Raw genomic sequence first — 16,337 nt, forward strand, 5'->3', positions numbered from 1 at the left:
GGAGAAGATGCAGCAGGAAGCTCAGGAGATCATCAAACAACAAGAACTGGCTTTGAAGGAGCAGCAGCAGCCTGAGAGAGCAGAGTAGGGCACACTTCTGAGGGATGAAGTACATCACAACCTAATATCAGCACATATCACTAATATTGTCAGCCATAGGTCAAAGGTTTTCATTTTTGTTTGCTGTTTTGGTAGAAATTATATTTATGCTTGAGTTTAGGTGTGCTTTAGCTCTTAAGGCACATGAATAATTATTTAGTTCAGATTCAGATGAATTTTTGTTTCAGATGCCAGAAAGTTCATTCATAACAGTTGCAGCTCTGTTGCATGGTTTCAATGGATACATTCTCAAATATATATTTATGTGTATATATAACTCACTGTAAATGAGTTGAATAAGATGGCAGCTAATTAATGCATGAAATTGTGATTATGCACAGGTCTTTACATTCCTCGGTCTAGTTTGTAAGTACATACACTTTGTAAATGTCATATTTAAATATATTTAACTTCAAAACTACTACGTCTCTTTTTAAAGAAATGTGTAAAATTATTCAACAAACACATTTAGTAAATCAAAAGTGACAGTTAAAATATATTCAAATAATTATTTTAAATTGTAATATTTCATCTTTTTTGATCAAATAAATACAGCCTTGGTGAAAAGATACTTTCAAAAGCATAAAAACTCACCATTATATAATTAGGCTGATATTTCACTGTTTTGAGATTATGTATAATAAACATTAACTTTTTTCAATATGTAGTGCAAATATTGATTAAAAATACATTAATTTTAACATTTTGTTCCATTTGTCTTTGTATTGTCGGTCATCCACCCTCCTTAGCGTTTGATCGCAAATTATAAAAAATTGTAGTCCTGTAAATTTCAGGAAATGCCTGAGTCATATTTCACTCCTAAAGCTAAATAATATGTGACCCTGGAGCACAAAACCAGTCTCAAGTCGCACAGGTATATTTGTAGCAATTGCCAACAATACATTGAATGGGTCAAAATTATGGATTTTTCTTTTATGCCAAAAATCATTAGGATATTAAGAAAAGATCATGTTCCATGAAGATATTTATGAATTTCCTAATGTAAATATCAAAACTTCATTTTTGATTAGTAATATGCATTGCTAAGAACTTCATTTGGACAAATTTAAAGGCGATTTTCTCCAATTGTTTTTTTTTTTTTTTGCTCCCTCAGATTTTTCAAATAGTTATAGCTCAGCCAAATATTGTCCGATCCTAACAAGCCATACATCAATGGAAAGCTTATTTATTATGTATGAATGTCAATTTAGAAAACAATTGACCCTTGACTGATTTTGTGGTCCAGGTCACATATATAAAAATTTCATTTTTTATTAAAAGACATTGTTGTTACAATTTATGCTGGTATTAATAATGACATGATTTGAATAATTTTTGTCCCTAAAAATTAAATTTTTATTTTTGCAATATCTACAAAGAACATCTTCCCACATCAGTACCAGTAATCAGTGATGACAACTTATTTAATCATCAACCATTTTAAACAAAGAGCAAGTCAGGTACATTTCACATCCACCAGTCTACTGAAATATAAAAATAAATGTTCTGTGAAATGATCCCAGCTGCTGTGCGTTGCTCAGGTTTGTCCTTTCATCAGTGACCATCAGAAATTACATCTTTGAGAAGTCAAAGAGGAAATAAAGGAAAAATAAACTGAAGCACAGTATACAAAAGCAGCCCAGGAGGAGAAAGTGCTCTGAACGTGCACTTATAAAGCCATGTACATGAATCTGCAAGTCTCTACAAACACTGCTGACTGGAGAGCAGGAATGGCAGTGATCTCAGGAATATAAAACATGGAATGACTAAGTCATAAGTGTGGCACTTTCAGGATTGGCTTATATAAGTCGCATCAGAAGGATCGGGGTATTACGTCTCCTTCAGATTGAAAGTGCCAGGCCCTGCGGTCCCAATGTGTTCTGACAGGAGGAACGGATTTAGTACTTAAACCTTCATGACAAATACAAGCAACTTAAAGAAATGCAAAGCTCCGGTGAGCGCCACAACTGGAGCAGCTGCCACAGAAACGTCTGGCAGGACTCTTGAACTCAGTAGCTCGAGAGTTTGAGACGCCCGCCGTCTCCTTCACTGATGAACCTCTTACGGCCCCTGACCAAAGAAAACAAGTTTGAAAGTTCATTTCGGTATATGACAATATCTCACACACATAATAAATATTAGTATACAAAATGTATTATTATTATTATGTAATAATAATAATAATATATAAAATGTGTTTACGCATTACTAGTATCAGGGTTCGTACAGAAACCGCAAAATGAAATTCCAGGGCTTTCAAGGACTTTAAACACTACTTTTTTGGTTTTCAAGGACTAAAATCAGAGATCACAATATCGTTATAATCTTTCAAATTCTAATAAATTAATAAAACAAAATTGTACAAATAACATGCAGCACATGCAAAGGCTGTGGCGACTTTAAAACTTTGCCATAGTATCCTTTCAAATTGTAAATTTCCTCATTGAAAGTGATTTTTGTCATGAATATATGATTAACCTGAAGAGTAAAAGCTTCACACACTTGGAAAATTACAAGCTATATCACGTTCATGGACACTAGGGGTGTGACAATACATTTAGCTCGTGAGATAAGACAAAATATAGATACTTAGTTCACTAGAACGAGACAATTTACTTATCTAGAGCCGTAACTAACTATTATTTAGGTAATCAAGTAATCTGATTATTTTGACAAGTGAGCAATCTGACAGCAGATCTAAGTGAAAAGCAGGCTTTAGTATGACTACATTTATATATATTAAGCTAATGATGAGACAAAAATAATTGGTTTGAATAAAGTATCAAATACCAAGTAATCACATGGTTTTAATGAACAACACTGTTAAAATACATAAAGTAATATGCCTATACTACATAATGAGCATAACCAACTTAACTACATTAAGTATTATAAGTTTATAACAAATACCTGCAGAGGGCGCCGGCGGCCTGGTGATGTTTCACTTTACAGCGTGATTCAATGACGTTTAAATCCATATAATTTGAATATTTGGTCACATGCAAACTCAGAGAGAGGGTTTGAACTTATTTTGAAATCACGATGTATCACAGAAATATGTCGCTGTATTCTCCTGTGCTGGCATGGGTTTCTAAAATATTTACTTTATAAAACTAGTGAGATAACGCGCACTGTTTCCCCAGATGAACAAACTCATGCAGAGGAAGAGTTTGTGGACCGAGCTGCTGAGATGGAGACGTGCTTCACGCTTGTAAATGATAACAGTACAACATAAAGCGCGCAGGATTTATACGCGTTCAAATGAAACCCAAATAAACCGCACATGCAATAAAAGACCGAACAATATAATGCAAGCACCATCAAAGGTTTTACACAAACTCGACTTTATACTGATATCACGAGACGCTTTTAACCTCAAGGAGTAATATCGCGAGATCGCGTGCGGGCAGGGCAGCCGGGTGAAGTGCTCTGTATTTAGACGCGCTGCGTCGTTAACTTAGCCAGAAAAGATTGTTTTTGTCGAAAACAAAAATTAACACCAATTTCATATACTGCCTTTTAAACATTCACGTACTTTAAGTACCTTTTCATAAATATGGCGGTTTTCAAGGGTCAAGAGTCAAATTCAAGTACTTCAAGCACCTTGTACGAACCCTGTAGTATTCATAATAAATATCACAGGAATAAAAACAATACTTAATATGCAACATGATATTTTAATAGCCATTTTATATATGATCTGTAGTATATTAATAATAAACTGTAATAATACTAATAAATAGTTTGCACATTACTATGACAACAATGAAAACAGTGTATTTGGGTACATGACAAATCAAAAATAATTTTGATGTAATCTTTTTTTTTATATATTATGGTTATATTGATTTGTATTTATATTTATTATAGTTGTATATAATAAATATAAATACAAATAATGTTTACATACGAGTACTTTTCATAATAAATGACAAATTAAGTCATTTGGGTAATGACAAAAAATATTTTTGATGTAATATTTTATACTTTTATAATATTATTTGTTTATATATATGACTACTTTTCATAATAAATGACAATAAAAACAATTACTAAGTTAATTTGAGTACATGACAAATAATTTTGATGTATATTAACAACATTATACATTATATATATTTGTATGTTATTACATATAATAATAATAATAAATTACAATCACTATGTATTTGTGTATTATTTATATAATAACATTATGATATTTGTATATTATTATTATTATTATTAATAATAATAACAACAATATACATTATTAAAAAGACAACCATGAAAATCAAGTTTATTTAGGTACATACATTATTTTGATGTAGTAATAATAATAACAAAATCTAATCTCATTTTATACAGTACGACTTTTCCTAAATATATATAATAATAATTATTATTATTTATACATATAATAATAAATATTATTATTGTAATTTATTTTATTTTTTTTAAACCCACCCCACTCACCGAAAAGGACAGAGGTCCCTGAGTTTTTTATCGATGACCCTGGCGTTAAAGCTCTGCTCCACGAACTGCTCCAAGAGCGAATACGCACACGGCACGTCAATACTGAGATCTGCCATGTCCAGATACACCCTCTCAAATCCCTGCAAGAGGACAGCATTCACTTTAGATGTGTTTTCACAGCTGCTGTGATCCACACTGACCAGCAGGTAGCGTCATACCCGTCTCAACTGGTCCACAGTGATGACCGTGGAGGCGCAGAGAGACTTCAGCAACTGTAGGATCATCTGAAGCGTCCGGTCGCCTTTAGACTCCAGAACCATGATAACCGCCTGAAAAAATGTGAAGAGAGCAAAAAATTAACAATCAGGCACAAACGTTCCACTTTAATCCCTGTTTTGCTGCTGTTATTACCTCATAAACGAACTCATGGTGGAAATGTGGGACTTCCAGTTCTCTCAAGCAGCGCTCGGCTTCCACCGTGTCTCCAGATAACAGATACTCCTTCAGCAGGAGGTTAACCTGCAACAACAGCCATTATGCAATCCGGAGTTAGAAGATGAATGCATGTGTCGATGCTTAATCTTCCAGCTAGTAGACAAAAGATGTTATGTAAGGTCGCAGGTGGTGAATGGGTGTGTCCTTGCCTCTTTGATGAGTTGATTGACAGGTCTCTGGCCACCGCCTGAGCCCCAGAGGCTGTCGATGCGCAGACCGGTCCATCGGCTCATTCTCAGCAGCACAGCCGCGCGATCCAGAGCCGCTCTGATCAACGACACAAACCCACATCAAACTCGCCATCAGAACACAGAAGAGACACGCTGAGAGGAAAACACTCAGTACCTGGCGTATTCACAGTCCACTCGTCCTTTGTAGCTGTCTATGAAGCTTTTTGGGAGGATGTTGTCTGCGACGGCTCGAGCGATGAACTGGCCGAGCATCTGTAAAACAAAAATAAACATTACCAGCTAAAGATCACTCATTCGGAGCGCTTTCAGCTCAAAGCATCTCAACAGAAACCAACTATGTTCACAAGATGAAAAATAAACAACAACAAAAATAAACAAGTTTATAAATAGGCCTATGATTTTTTTCTATGAGGCTCTTGAAAACATTGACAATTAAAGATATAACATTTTTGAATTATTTAACATTTTATATTAAATAATTGCAATTTTAAATATTTTTTATAATATTAAAATATTTACAAATGCTTCAACTTTAATCTGTTTCAAATCAGCACTTTTTTATACAAAAAAGTTGGTATGTCTACCATTCACAAATGTCAATCTCAAATGTTACATTTTAAAATATTATACATTACTTTTTTACAACTATTTGGCAACTTTTGTCTATTTTCAAATCACACTGTGCTGATTAAAATAAAGATTATTTAACAACTAAATATAAACTCAATTATATTTCATAATATATTTACATACACTTTATATATTTATTTATTTATATAACTTAAGAAATTAAGATTATTAAAAATTTAATATTAATTAATACTTGTTCCATTTTCTAATTGCACTGTCATTTAAAGAAAAGAGAAATATGTAATATTTCCAGTTAAAGATCATTCATTCCATCTCAAATATTAAATTTTTTTAAAATAATTGCATATTTCTCTGTTCAACCTCATCCACTTTCTGATTATATCGTCATAAATATAATAACAATATATAATATTAAGAGAACTTAAATATAATAACATTTTAATATAATGTAATTTACTTATTAATTCTATAATACTAATATATTAATACAATAGTATAACTTATACTAAAATTTGTATATTACATAATTATTATATAATAATATATACTTGTACGGACAACTGGAAATATAACATTTACTTTTAATATTAAATTGTGTTTTTTCCCCCCACAAGGTTCAAAAAAGGAACTGAAATTATTAATAGCAAAAGTCAAAATCAAACTAAAGCTTTCAAAACTAAATAAGCAAGAAAAGAGAAATATTTCACATTTCCAGTTCACTCATTCCAAGAGCTTTCCACTGAAAGCATTTCCTCATTTCTTGTTTACATGCACAAAACCCCTCATGCGATACAAAAAAGGAACTAAATCATTTAACACAGCAGAATTTCACTTGAAAAGTGAAAAAAAGCCCCTTAAGTTCCCTACCATGACGTGTTTAAATGCCACTGGATTTGTGTGTGTTGTACTGTAAACAGTGCAGTCGTGTACGCAGCTGGAGCAAACACACATTCAGATAATGCAGTAACACACATCAGATCAGACTAATGCAGTCGGAGGTCAATATTTGTTCATGTGCCGTTTTGGCAGATCTTACGCTTTGTATTCAGACTGTATTGGTTTTTAAGGGCAGGAAAGGGCTGCGTCTACCAAATCCTGCTGCTGGAATGACACAGGCTCTGGTGCTAACAGGAGAGGTGTTTGTACAGCAGACTGTGTGTTTGAGGCACAGCGCTGAGCCAGCATTCTGCACACAGCCAGACAAAAGCACAAGCTCTGGTGTTTCGATGAAGCCAAAGGAAACAGCTGAAAGTCTCTTCTAACTGGCTCATCTGCACCACCAGACGTGCTCCGACCACAGAGTTTTCATTGTCAACCGCAGCTTACCAAACACGCTTTTAGCAAAGTAAACATGCAGCGCAGAGAGACGCACCACAGCTTAGAAACTCTGCAAAAATTAAACCTGCGACTGAGCAAGAGCAGCTCATGATTAAATGTCACAAATAATTGTGAATAATCTTATTAATATTAAACTTCATTCATATTGTTGATATATAAGATTTAATTTTCCTAACATTTTTCGTAAAAAAAAAAAAATTTAATCTTTAAAAACTGCCATAAAGAAAAATGTTAATATCAGATATTTACTGTATATAAATATAACCGTAGTATAGATTTCTATATACATTTATATTAGTGCTGTCAAAAGATTAAATCGCATCCAAAATAAATTTGTTTACATAATATGTGTGTAATTTGTGTATATATATATATATATATATATATATATATATATATATATATATATATATATATATATATATATATATATATATATATATATATATATATATATATATAAATAATATGAATATAAATATATAATATATTCTGTGTGTGTGTTTATTTATATATATATATATATACATAAAAATACACACACATATTATGTAAACAAACTTATTTTGGATGCGATTAATCTTTTGACAGCACTAATTTATATATTTATTATAAATATATTAGATATATCTTAAATATATTTATAATATTAATATCTAAATTATATTATACAAATAAAATATACAAATGTATATGTATGCATTTATGTTAAAATATTATATATTAGATATGATATCTTGAAAATAATATTACTATTTATAAAAATTTCATTATACACAAAATCGTGCGTGTGTATATTATATAAGAAATTAAATATATTAATATATAATTATAGAAGTAATATCTCATTAATTAATATTTACAAATAATTGTAATATTTCTCTGTGTTCAACCTGGTCATATCTTTCTGATCATATTGTCAAAAATATTATAAATTTTAGTAACTTAACTAAAAGGGACCCCCGGGTATTAAGACATGTATTGCTTAATATAGCGTAAACGATGTCTCTTATTTAAGTATGTAATAGAAAACCCATGAAAATGTATGTTATTTTAAAAAATCTACATCGTTTTTTGGATTATAGGGGGCACCAGTGACGTCGATGACGTCAAATGGTTGCACTCAGTGAGCTACTGCCGCTTATTTCTATGGTCTTTGGCTTAACTCAGAATACACAACTCAGAAAATAAAATACTGATACGATACCATATTGTGTGGCTTTTGGTTGTCATTTTCAGTCAAAGGGCAACAAGAGAAGCAATGTAAGACTGCTTTCCTAGCGATAATAGGAGGAGAAAAGCTTGGGAAGATGCCGGTGGACGAATAAAAACCTGCGTCTTTTTTCTCTCCACTTTAACCCTGATGCCTTTGAGTCTTGGTAGACCACAGCTACTGAAAGAGCTTACAAACAGCTGAGACAAGAAACGCTAGATGCCATCTGTTAAGATGTAAACATGCAGACGCTAATCATGACTCGCGGTAGATTTCCCTCAATATCCGGGGCATTTAGACTCCTTGTGGGGAAAAATCGATGGTACAGCATTTGATTTAATCCTATACTTTATGGATTATATCCATCGCCACCTGTAAGCTCTTTCAGTAGCTGTGGTCATCATATCAGTATTTTATTTTCCGAGTTGTCTAGTCCGAGTTGTACTGTGGTAAAAATAGCATCAGGTAGCGCTAGTAGCTCACCAAGTGCAACCATTTTACGTCATCAGAATAATGGCGCCCCCCATAGTTCAAAATATGTATAAAACGATGTGATTTTTTTTAAATAACACAAATCTTTGATGGGTTTTCTACTACATATTTCAGTAAGAGACATAATTTACGTTATATTAAGCCATACAAGTCTTAATACCCAGGGATCCCTTTAAGTTTAATACTTTAATGTTTCAGATCATCAAACAAATTTAAATATTAATCAAAGATAGCACAAGTAAACACAACATGCAGTTTTTGAATTAAGTTTTTTTATTATGAAGGGAAAACAAAACCCAAACCCACATGGCCCTGTGTGAAAAAGTGCTTGCCCCCTAAACCTAATAACTGGTTGGGCCACCCTTAGCAGCAACAACTGCAATCAAGCGTTTGTGATAACTTGTATTGAGTCTGTTACAGCGCTGTGGAGGAATTTTGGCCCACTCATCTTGGCAGAATTGCTGTAATTCAGCCACACTGGAGGGTTTTTGAGCATGAACCGCCTTTTTAAGGTCTTACCACAGCATCTCAATAGGATTCAGGTCAGGACTTTGACTAGGCCACTCCAAAGTCTTCATATTGTTTTTCTTCAGCCATTCAGAGGTGGATTTGCTGGTGTGTTTTGGATCATTGTCCTGCTGCAGAACCCAAGTTCGCTTCATCTTGAGGTCATGAACAGATGGCCGGACATTGTCCTTCAGGATTTTTTGGTAGACAGCTGAAACCACTTTTTCACACAGGGCCATATGGGTTTGGATTTTGTTTTCCCTTCATAAAAAACCCTTCTTTTAAAAACTGCATGTTGTGTTTACTTGCGTTATCTTTGATTAATATTTACATTTGTTTGATCTGAAACATTAAAATGTGACAAACATGCAAAAAAAAAAAAAAAAAAAATCAGGAAGGGGGCCAACACTTTTTCACACCACTGTATATATTAGTACAAGTACACAAAAAATCTTACTGTTCAAAAACTTTTGACTGGTAGTGTATATATAGCTGTAGCATGTTACCTGTGGAGCCCCAGGTGTGTCCAGCACGAGGTCGGGCAGCTCTTTGAGCAGTTTGTGGAAGGAGGCCTCCACGTCTCCGGCTGTGAGCACTCTCCCACAGAGCTCACTGAGCAGTTGTGACGTCAGCTCCCTGTGGCTGGCTTTGGCCTCCAGCGCTAGCGATACAGCTAGCATGGGCACGTCGCCACACATGCTGCCCAGATTCAGCTCGGCAAGCAATTCCTGAGGGAACAGAGCGAGATGTTCCGATTATAATGATAATGCAGCATTCCTCAGGTTTGTTTACGCATAAGCACACAGGACTGCACGGCACTGATTAGATATGAAAGGGCAAAAGCCGTCTCCTCATTCAACAACACAGTTATAAATCTCACCGCCACTTCATTAGCATCTCCGTGCTCGAAGTACTCTTGAACAATAGGAGTGACTGTCTTCTCAAACGTCTCTTCGTCCAGAGGGAGGACGACTGTCTCATATACGCAGTTCTCCTGCAGAAACACAAAGTTTGATGGATTGTGTGCTAGTTTCATGGTTAAAGGAACAGTTCATCTCAAAATGGACATGCAGATTTGGAGAAATGTAGCATTATATAATTTGCTCGCCAATAGATCCTCTGCAGTGCTGTCAGAATGAGAGTCCAAACAACTAAAAAAAAAAAAGTGCAGCTTTTCAGTTCACAAGATGTTAACTGATAGACTGGAGTGGTGTGGATTATTGTGATGCTCTTATCAGCTGTTTGGACTCATTCTGACGGCACCCATTCACTGCAGAGGATCCATCGGTGAGCAAATGATGGTACATTTCTCCAAATCTGATGAAGAAACAAACTCATCTACATCTTGCATGGTGAGTACATTTTCAGCAAATTTTAATTTTAGGGTGAACTATTGTGTGGCACTTACCTGCTCCACATCGTAATTGGGGTCTTTAACGTCAACTTTATCTTCATCATAAACCTCCCCAGGTGATCCCCATACACCTTTACCCCCTGCCCCACCTATAGATACAAAACACATAAATAGCTTTTCAAAACAATAAAATGCATTGGAATAACATTGGAATAAAAATGGCATCATGTCAACAGAGAACAGAAAGAAGAAAGAAAACCACATGACTCTTTCAGTGCCTTCTGCAGTAGCCAATAAAAAAGTACATGCTGTTCCTGTCATTGTCATGTTAACCGCACAGGATCGTCCCCTCTGAAATGATTCCCCTAAACAGAGCCGGGCCCCTTTAATTCACAGCTGCTGACATCAGCTCTCGATATGTGCAGAGCTCTAACCACAAGTGCCAAACTGATACTGAACGAGAAACAGAAAATGACGCACGCAAGGCTTAACGTGGCCTGCATTAACGTACATGTCCTGCTACATCCTCATGACGTTCCAAATCATGGTCATTTTCTTTGTTCTGTGAAATAAAAAGATTTTTTTGAGAAATGTAATAGTTTTTTGTCCATACAATGGAGGCCAATGGGGTCCAATGTTGTTTGGTTCCTAACCTTCTTCAAAATATCTTATTTAAGGTTCCACAAAAAAAAAAAAAAAAAGTGTCAAGAGTTTGAAATCACATGAGGGTGACAATTTTCATTTTTGGATGCACTACCCCTTTGATAAACTATTCAGCTTTTGGCTGGATTTACAGGTTGTATAACACCTTTTTTGAATATAACTTGTTTCCATTCACATCAAACTTGCATTCATAAAATAAGAATATAATTTTCCTTAACGCTTTGAAAACAGTTCCATAAGCAATAAAATGTAAGCAATAAATTCTAATATATTAAGATTTTTTTTTTTTTTTTTTGTCAATTTCAATCTGTTTACTCCCCCCCCACAAAATTTGAAAAAAAATTTCCCTCAGGCCCCAAAATAGGGAACTGACATCTTTAATAATAAAGTAGGCCTATCTATTATATATATATATATATATATATATATATATATATATATATATATATATATATATTTATACTACGGGGCCGTCGAATGCTTGAATCTGATTGGCTGACGAACGTTCTGAGGTGTGCAATTATTTTCAGGGAAACGCACGGCGAACGTAGTTCCAGGCAGCTTTCTTGACCGCATTACAGTTCCATATCACTTCGCATCGTTGTCAGCGCTGCCCTGACGATTTTATCAGTTAGCCTAGTGTAGCAACTTAAAGGCTACACATGACATTTCTCACTAGCGAGGTAATAACAGCGCTGCATCTTAAAGCAGACTTACAGTTTAGAGACGGTGCTTCAGAACACTGTTGAGGGACACACAGAGGTAGCCTAATTCATACAAGCTCTCTCTCTCTCTCTCTCTGTTTCTCTTTCTCTGTGTCTCTGTCTCTCTCGCTCTCTTTCTAATAACTTCATTATTAACTGCATTAGTCTGCTATCAACGGCTCAAGCCTCCATTGCCAGCTTTAAAATGACGTTTTGGAACTAGCAAAAGAGTCGTTGGATGAGATGCGGAAGAAATAATCCTACTCACAATAGCGATTTAAGTAGAAAAACCGGACGAATCCCTTGAAATATATAATCTGATCGATGTCTTGAGGTGTGGCAACCGTAGTATAAGCGGAATAATTGACTCCGGACCGTTGAATTATTAGAAAAATAATGCACACCCGAGTGTGTCAATTATTCCTTACATATATATATATTTTATTTATTTTTTTTACTTTGTCATAAACAGAATAAAAAGCTGTCTTAAATATTCAAATATTAACAAATGTTTCTTAATCATCTTACATTTCCATTTACACTGTAATGAACATAATATGTCATTACAGAATACGGTAATAAGTGTAATGTTTTTATATATTAAATACATAAGTGTAATTTATAATATTACTAAACGCAAAGTATAACACTAATATTATTGTTAGTTAATATTAGAAATTATATATATATAAAAAAAAAAAAAAAAAAAAGTTAGATAGATAAATGCTAGATAGATAAAAATCTTTTGAAAACACCACTTAACGGCCTATGTTACAGCCAAATTAAATTAAGGAAAAATTAGGACTGTAATTAGATTAAATTTTAATGGAATTAATTTAAATACCTAATATTGTCCAATTAATCAGATAATTTTTTTTATTCAGGATAATTTGATATTTTGACTATTTGACAATGAAAATGTGTCAAGATTTTATAATCCCCAATTTAAATGCAAAACAACATGACTCAGCCAAACAGCAACGCCTCCAAAGAAGATTGTCAATATGCTGTAATCCACTTTTCAAGCCTCAATGGATGAAGTGGAGTATTCGACCTTACAATTCTGAACCGACGGCATTTTCACTGTAACGTCTTCATCAGAAGGCTTCTGGCCAAAAAAAGCCAACAGGAACTCCCGCCCTGCCCTTCAGGCTGGCTTAACCAGTAATTACATAACACACAGGGCCGAATGTGCCATCGCTGAGGGAATCAAAAACAGAAGTGTGCCATGAAGTCATCTTGCAGGTGATGGGGGAGGTGTAAAGGTCACAACTAAAACTCTTCAAATCTCATCTAGGTGATTAAACGATCACCATTAGACACGAGGAGAGCAGAGTCTAAACGTTTTTTGAAAGCTTAGTTAGCATACATAGTGTATTTGACGCAGACAGTTTCTGCAAGCCAGACTTTTCCAAATCAATTCAGGTCTGTTGCACTCAAAGAACCCTCAACAACGGACCAACACTGGGCAAAACAACAACTGAATGAATAGGAGTGACCATCTGTTATGAGCGCATGTGAATGTGGGTGGAGATTGGTTACTGAAGTGCGTCAGTCCGCTTGTGTTTGTTAATCATGTAATTGGCTAAAATGAAACAGCAGATGCTGGAACAGAGCCAAGTCAACACTTCCTGTGCTCTGAACTCATAAGTGAATCCCACATGCACTGGACTTCTGGAACTTTCAGAATTCCAGAACTCTAAATTCAAATGTATTGATATTTACGTGCATTCCAAGTTCAACTGAATCAAAATATCAAAATTCCAAACAGAAAATATCAGACTAAAGGGCTGTTCGTGCCTACAGCAGTAAATTTAATGATAGCTATAAAGTTAATCATTCTAAATCTATCTACAAGAATAAATAACTCCAAACCACAACTATAACGATAATGATACAGAGCAGCAATATAGTTGGAATCATATTCAGAATATTTTTTTTTCCCAGCTAATGAATGATTAAGAACATCCTGCAGCGTGTGCTTATAATAAACAGAATTTTATAGTCTGTTGGTGTGGACACTAATAGTTATAATTGTCGTTCTATAGGGAACACTAACTATAACTATTATGTTTTAATAATCGTTCTAATTCTATAAGAATCAAGTCCACACCACAACTATAACAATAACGACACAGAACAACAATATAGATGGAATCACTTTCAGAACATTTTTTTTTAGCTGATGAACGATTGACAGCCAATCAGAATCCAAACTGAATTTAAAGAACTTAAGTATTTAAAGAGGTAAACACCAAAACTGCAGCGTGCTTATAATAAACATGATGTTATCATACATTGGTGTGGACGATAATAGTTATCTTTGTAGTTGTGCCGTTGACACCAAAGCCGATAATTATACATTTTTATTTATTGTTCTAATTCTATGAGAATAGGGATATCGACACCACAATTATAACAAGTACAACACAGAGGAACGGTAAAGTTGGAATCACTTTTAGAATGATTTCTGAACAAAAACATTGACAAACAAAATCCACCCAACTTTAAAAAAACTTGCATGGGGCAAAAAGTTGGGCTAAGAGATGAAACCTTTGCAGCATTACATATCATTGAGGCTGAGAAAAGAACACAATGCTGCAGAAAACAGGTAGCCATTATCACGGTTTTCCATGTTCGTGGAGAAAATATTTTTACTTGGCTTTTTAAAAAATGACCTGTAGCCAGTGTTTTGTATGCGTTTGGCCAATCAGTGTACATTAATGGTACTCTGAAGTAGGAGCTAATTTAGTTCCCCCAAACAGAGTTCCTACAACTAAATGCGCTCCTAGTTCCTGCGGTGCGAGCTCGCCAGAAAGCGGGAACTTCCACCAGTAGTTCTAGGAACTATGAAAAGGTCACACCGGTGTGAAAGCCCCTATAGTTTTAGGTTAAGGAATCAAACAGCCCTGATACCTTTCTTCGGCAGACCTCGTCCCTTGCCCATCCTCGACCTCCTGTTTAGCAGTTTGCCCTTAGGGCTAGTGGGTGGAACCACAGACCGGACCGATTCGCCGGTATCGCTCAGCGAGTCGCCCCGGCCCGAGTCCCTGGAGGAGGTCTTCCTCAGTCGTCTCTTCACCTTGGCCTTGAGTCTTGCCTCATGGATGCTGCTGGTGGGGGCCGATATCCAGTTTCCGTTGATCTCATTATTAACATTTCCAGTGAAGGTGTTGTCCTCATACCCAGAGGGGAAGGAATCGCTGAGATCTCCAGCTTCTGTGGATGACGAGAGTGTTTGGAACCATTCACATGCAAATACTTGAAGTTTGAGACTAAATATGCATTAAAAAAAAGCATTATCACTAGGGGCCAAAGTTTGGGCCCCTCATATTTTTTTTTCTTCCCATTGTGAGAGTTAATAACAAGTGATAGTCTTGACCTTGGCAGATTCTGCAAGACTTTTCATATCATATACCACATATGAGAGCAAACAGTGCTGACCTAAAAACATTTACAGTGGTATAAAAATCACTAAATATCGCTTATAACTTACCGACAGGGTTTGCATTCAGCCATGCCTCACAGTCAGTTGCCATGGTTAGGAAAATGAAGTTTTGCAACGTATGAAATGTGCCTTCGCACCTAGGATGCAGAAATATTAACGTTAATATTTCTTTGCGAAGCAAAAATGAATGAATAAACGAGAACAAGCAACTGCTCCAATCAGCAGCGTCCATTTAGCTCCAACATAAGCCTGATACCATGAATGCATCGCATTACCACACAGACAGAAGACCTGCAGTCTGCAAAATAAAGTGCTTTGGCTGAGAAAAACTCATTTTTTATGTTAATTGCTATTAACGTGTTTAATATTTGACGTAGAGCACGCATTCAATGTATGGCGTTATTTGCAAGTGCACGAGCGCAACATAAACATAAACAAAGCCTCTGGACTGGCAGCGAACAAACGCCGTTTTTGTCCTTATTTGACACGGCGTCTAAAATAAAAGTCTTAAATAAAGCATAATAAGTTGCTTTAAAACAACGGGCAGTCGACAAGGAACAAACCCTACTAACCTGCTTTATGGCGTAGTCCAAGTTACTGTTGATGTTCAGTTTGTGTTCTCTGCCCAGCAACTCGATAGCGTAATGCTGTCCTGCGAGCTCTCTGATTGGTCAGAATAATAGAGGCGGATGACAAGGTAACCAATGAAAATTGAGTTCAGATGAAGCCAGTCTTTCTGGAATTTTCGGTGAAGATCGTGACTTTCCGCTGGAACAGAAGTGATGTA

At 35.2% G+C, this 16,337-nt stretch overlaps 1 protein-coding gene across 1 annotated transcript; it reads right to left on the minus strand.

The window, feature by feature from the left end:
* Positions 1-1,505: 1,505 nt before the first annotated feature.
* LOC306875419 (programmed cell death protein 4-like) lies at positions 1,506-16,318 on the minus strand. The gene is made up of 12 exons (XM_079425953.1): positions 16,123-16,318; positions 15,599-15,687; positions 15,019-15,321; positions 10,790-10,884; positions 10,262-10,375; positions 9,888-10,109; positions 5,395-5,492; positions 5,199-5,316; positions 4,966-5,073; positions 4,773-4,883; positions 4,555-4,694; positions 1,506-2,169 (listed from the first exon to the last, which is right to left on the minus strand). Exons 2-12 carry the CDS (start codon positions 15,639-15,641, stop codon positions 2,109-2,111), a joined length of 1,413 nt encoding a protein of 470 aa, XP_079282079.1. The 5' UTR covers positions 15,642-15,687; positions 16,123-16,318; the 3' UTR covers positions 1,506-2,108.
* Positions 16,319-16,337: the final 19 nt, after the last annotated feature.

The sequence above is a fragment of the Barbus barbus genome, assembly GCF_936440315.1.
Source record: "Barbus barbus genome assembly, chromosome: 9".
NCBI lineage: Eukaryota > Metazoa > Chordata > Actinopteri > Cypriniformes > Cyprinidae > Barbus > Barbus barbus.

Excerpts from the sequence above, each read along its gene's own strand:
- LOC306875419 (XM_079425953.1), bottom strand. The coding sequence starts at position 15,641 with ATGGCAACTGACTGTGAGGCATGGCTGAATGCAAACCCTGTCG. Across the intron at positions 10,110-10,261 it reads GAGATGCTAATGAAGTGGCG|GAATTGCTTGCCGAGCTGAA; the intron begins GTGAGATTTATA and ends CTGTTCCCTCAG. Across the intron at positions 5,317-5,394 it reads GTGGACTGTGAATACGCCAG|AGCGGCTCTGGATCGCGCGG; the intron begins GTACTGAGTGTT and ends GTCGTTGATCAG.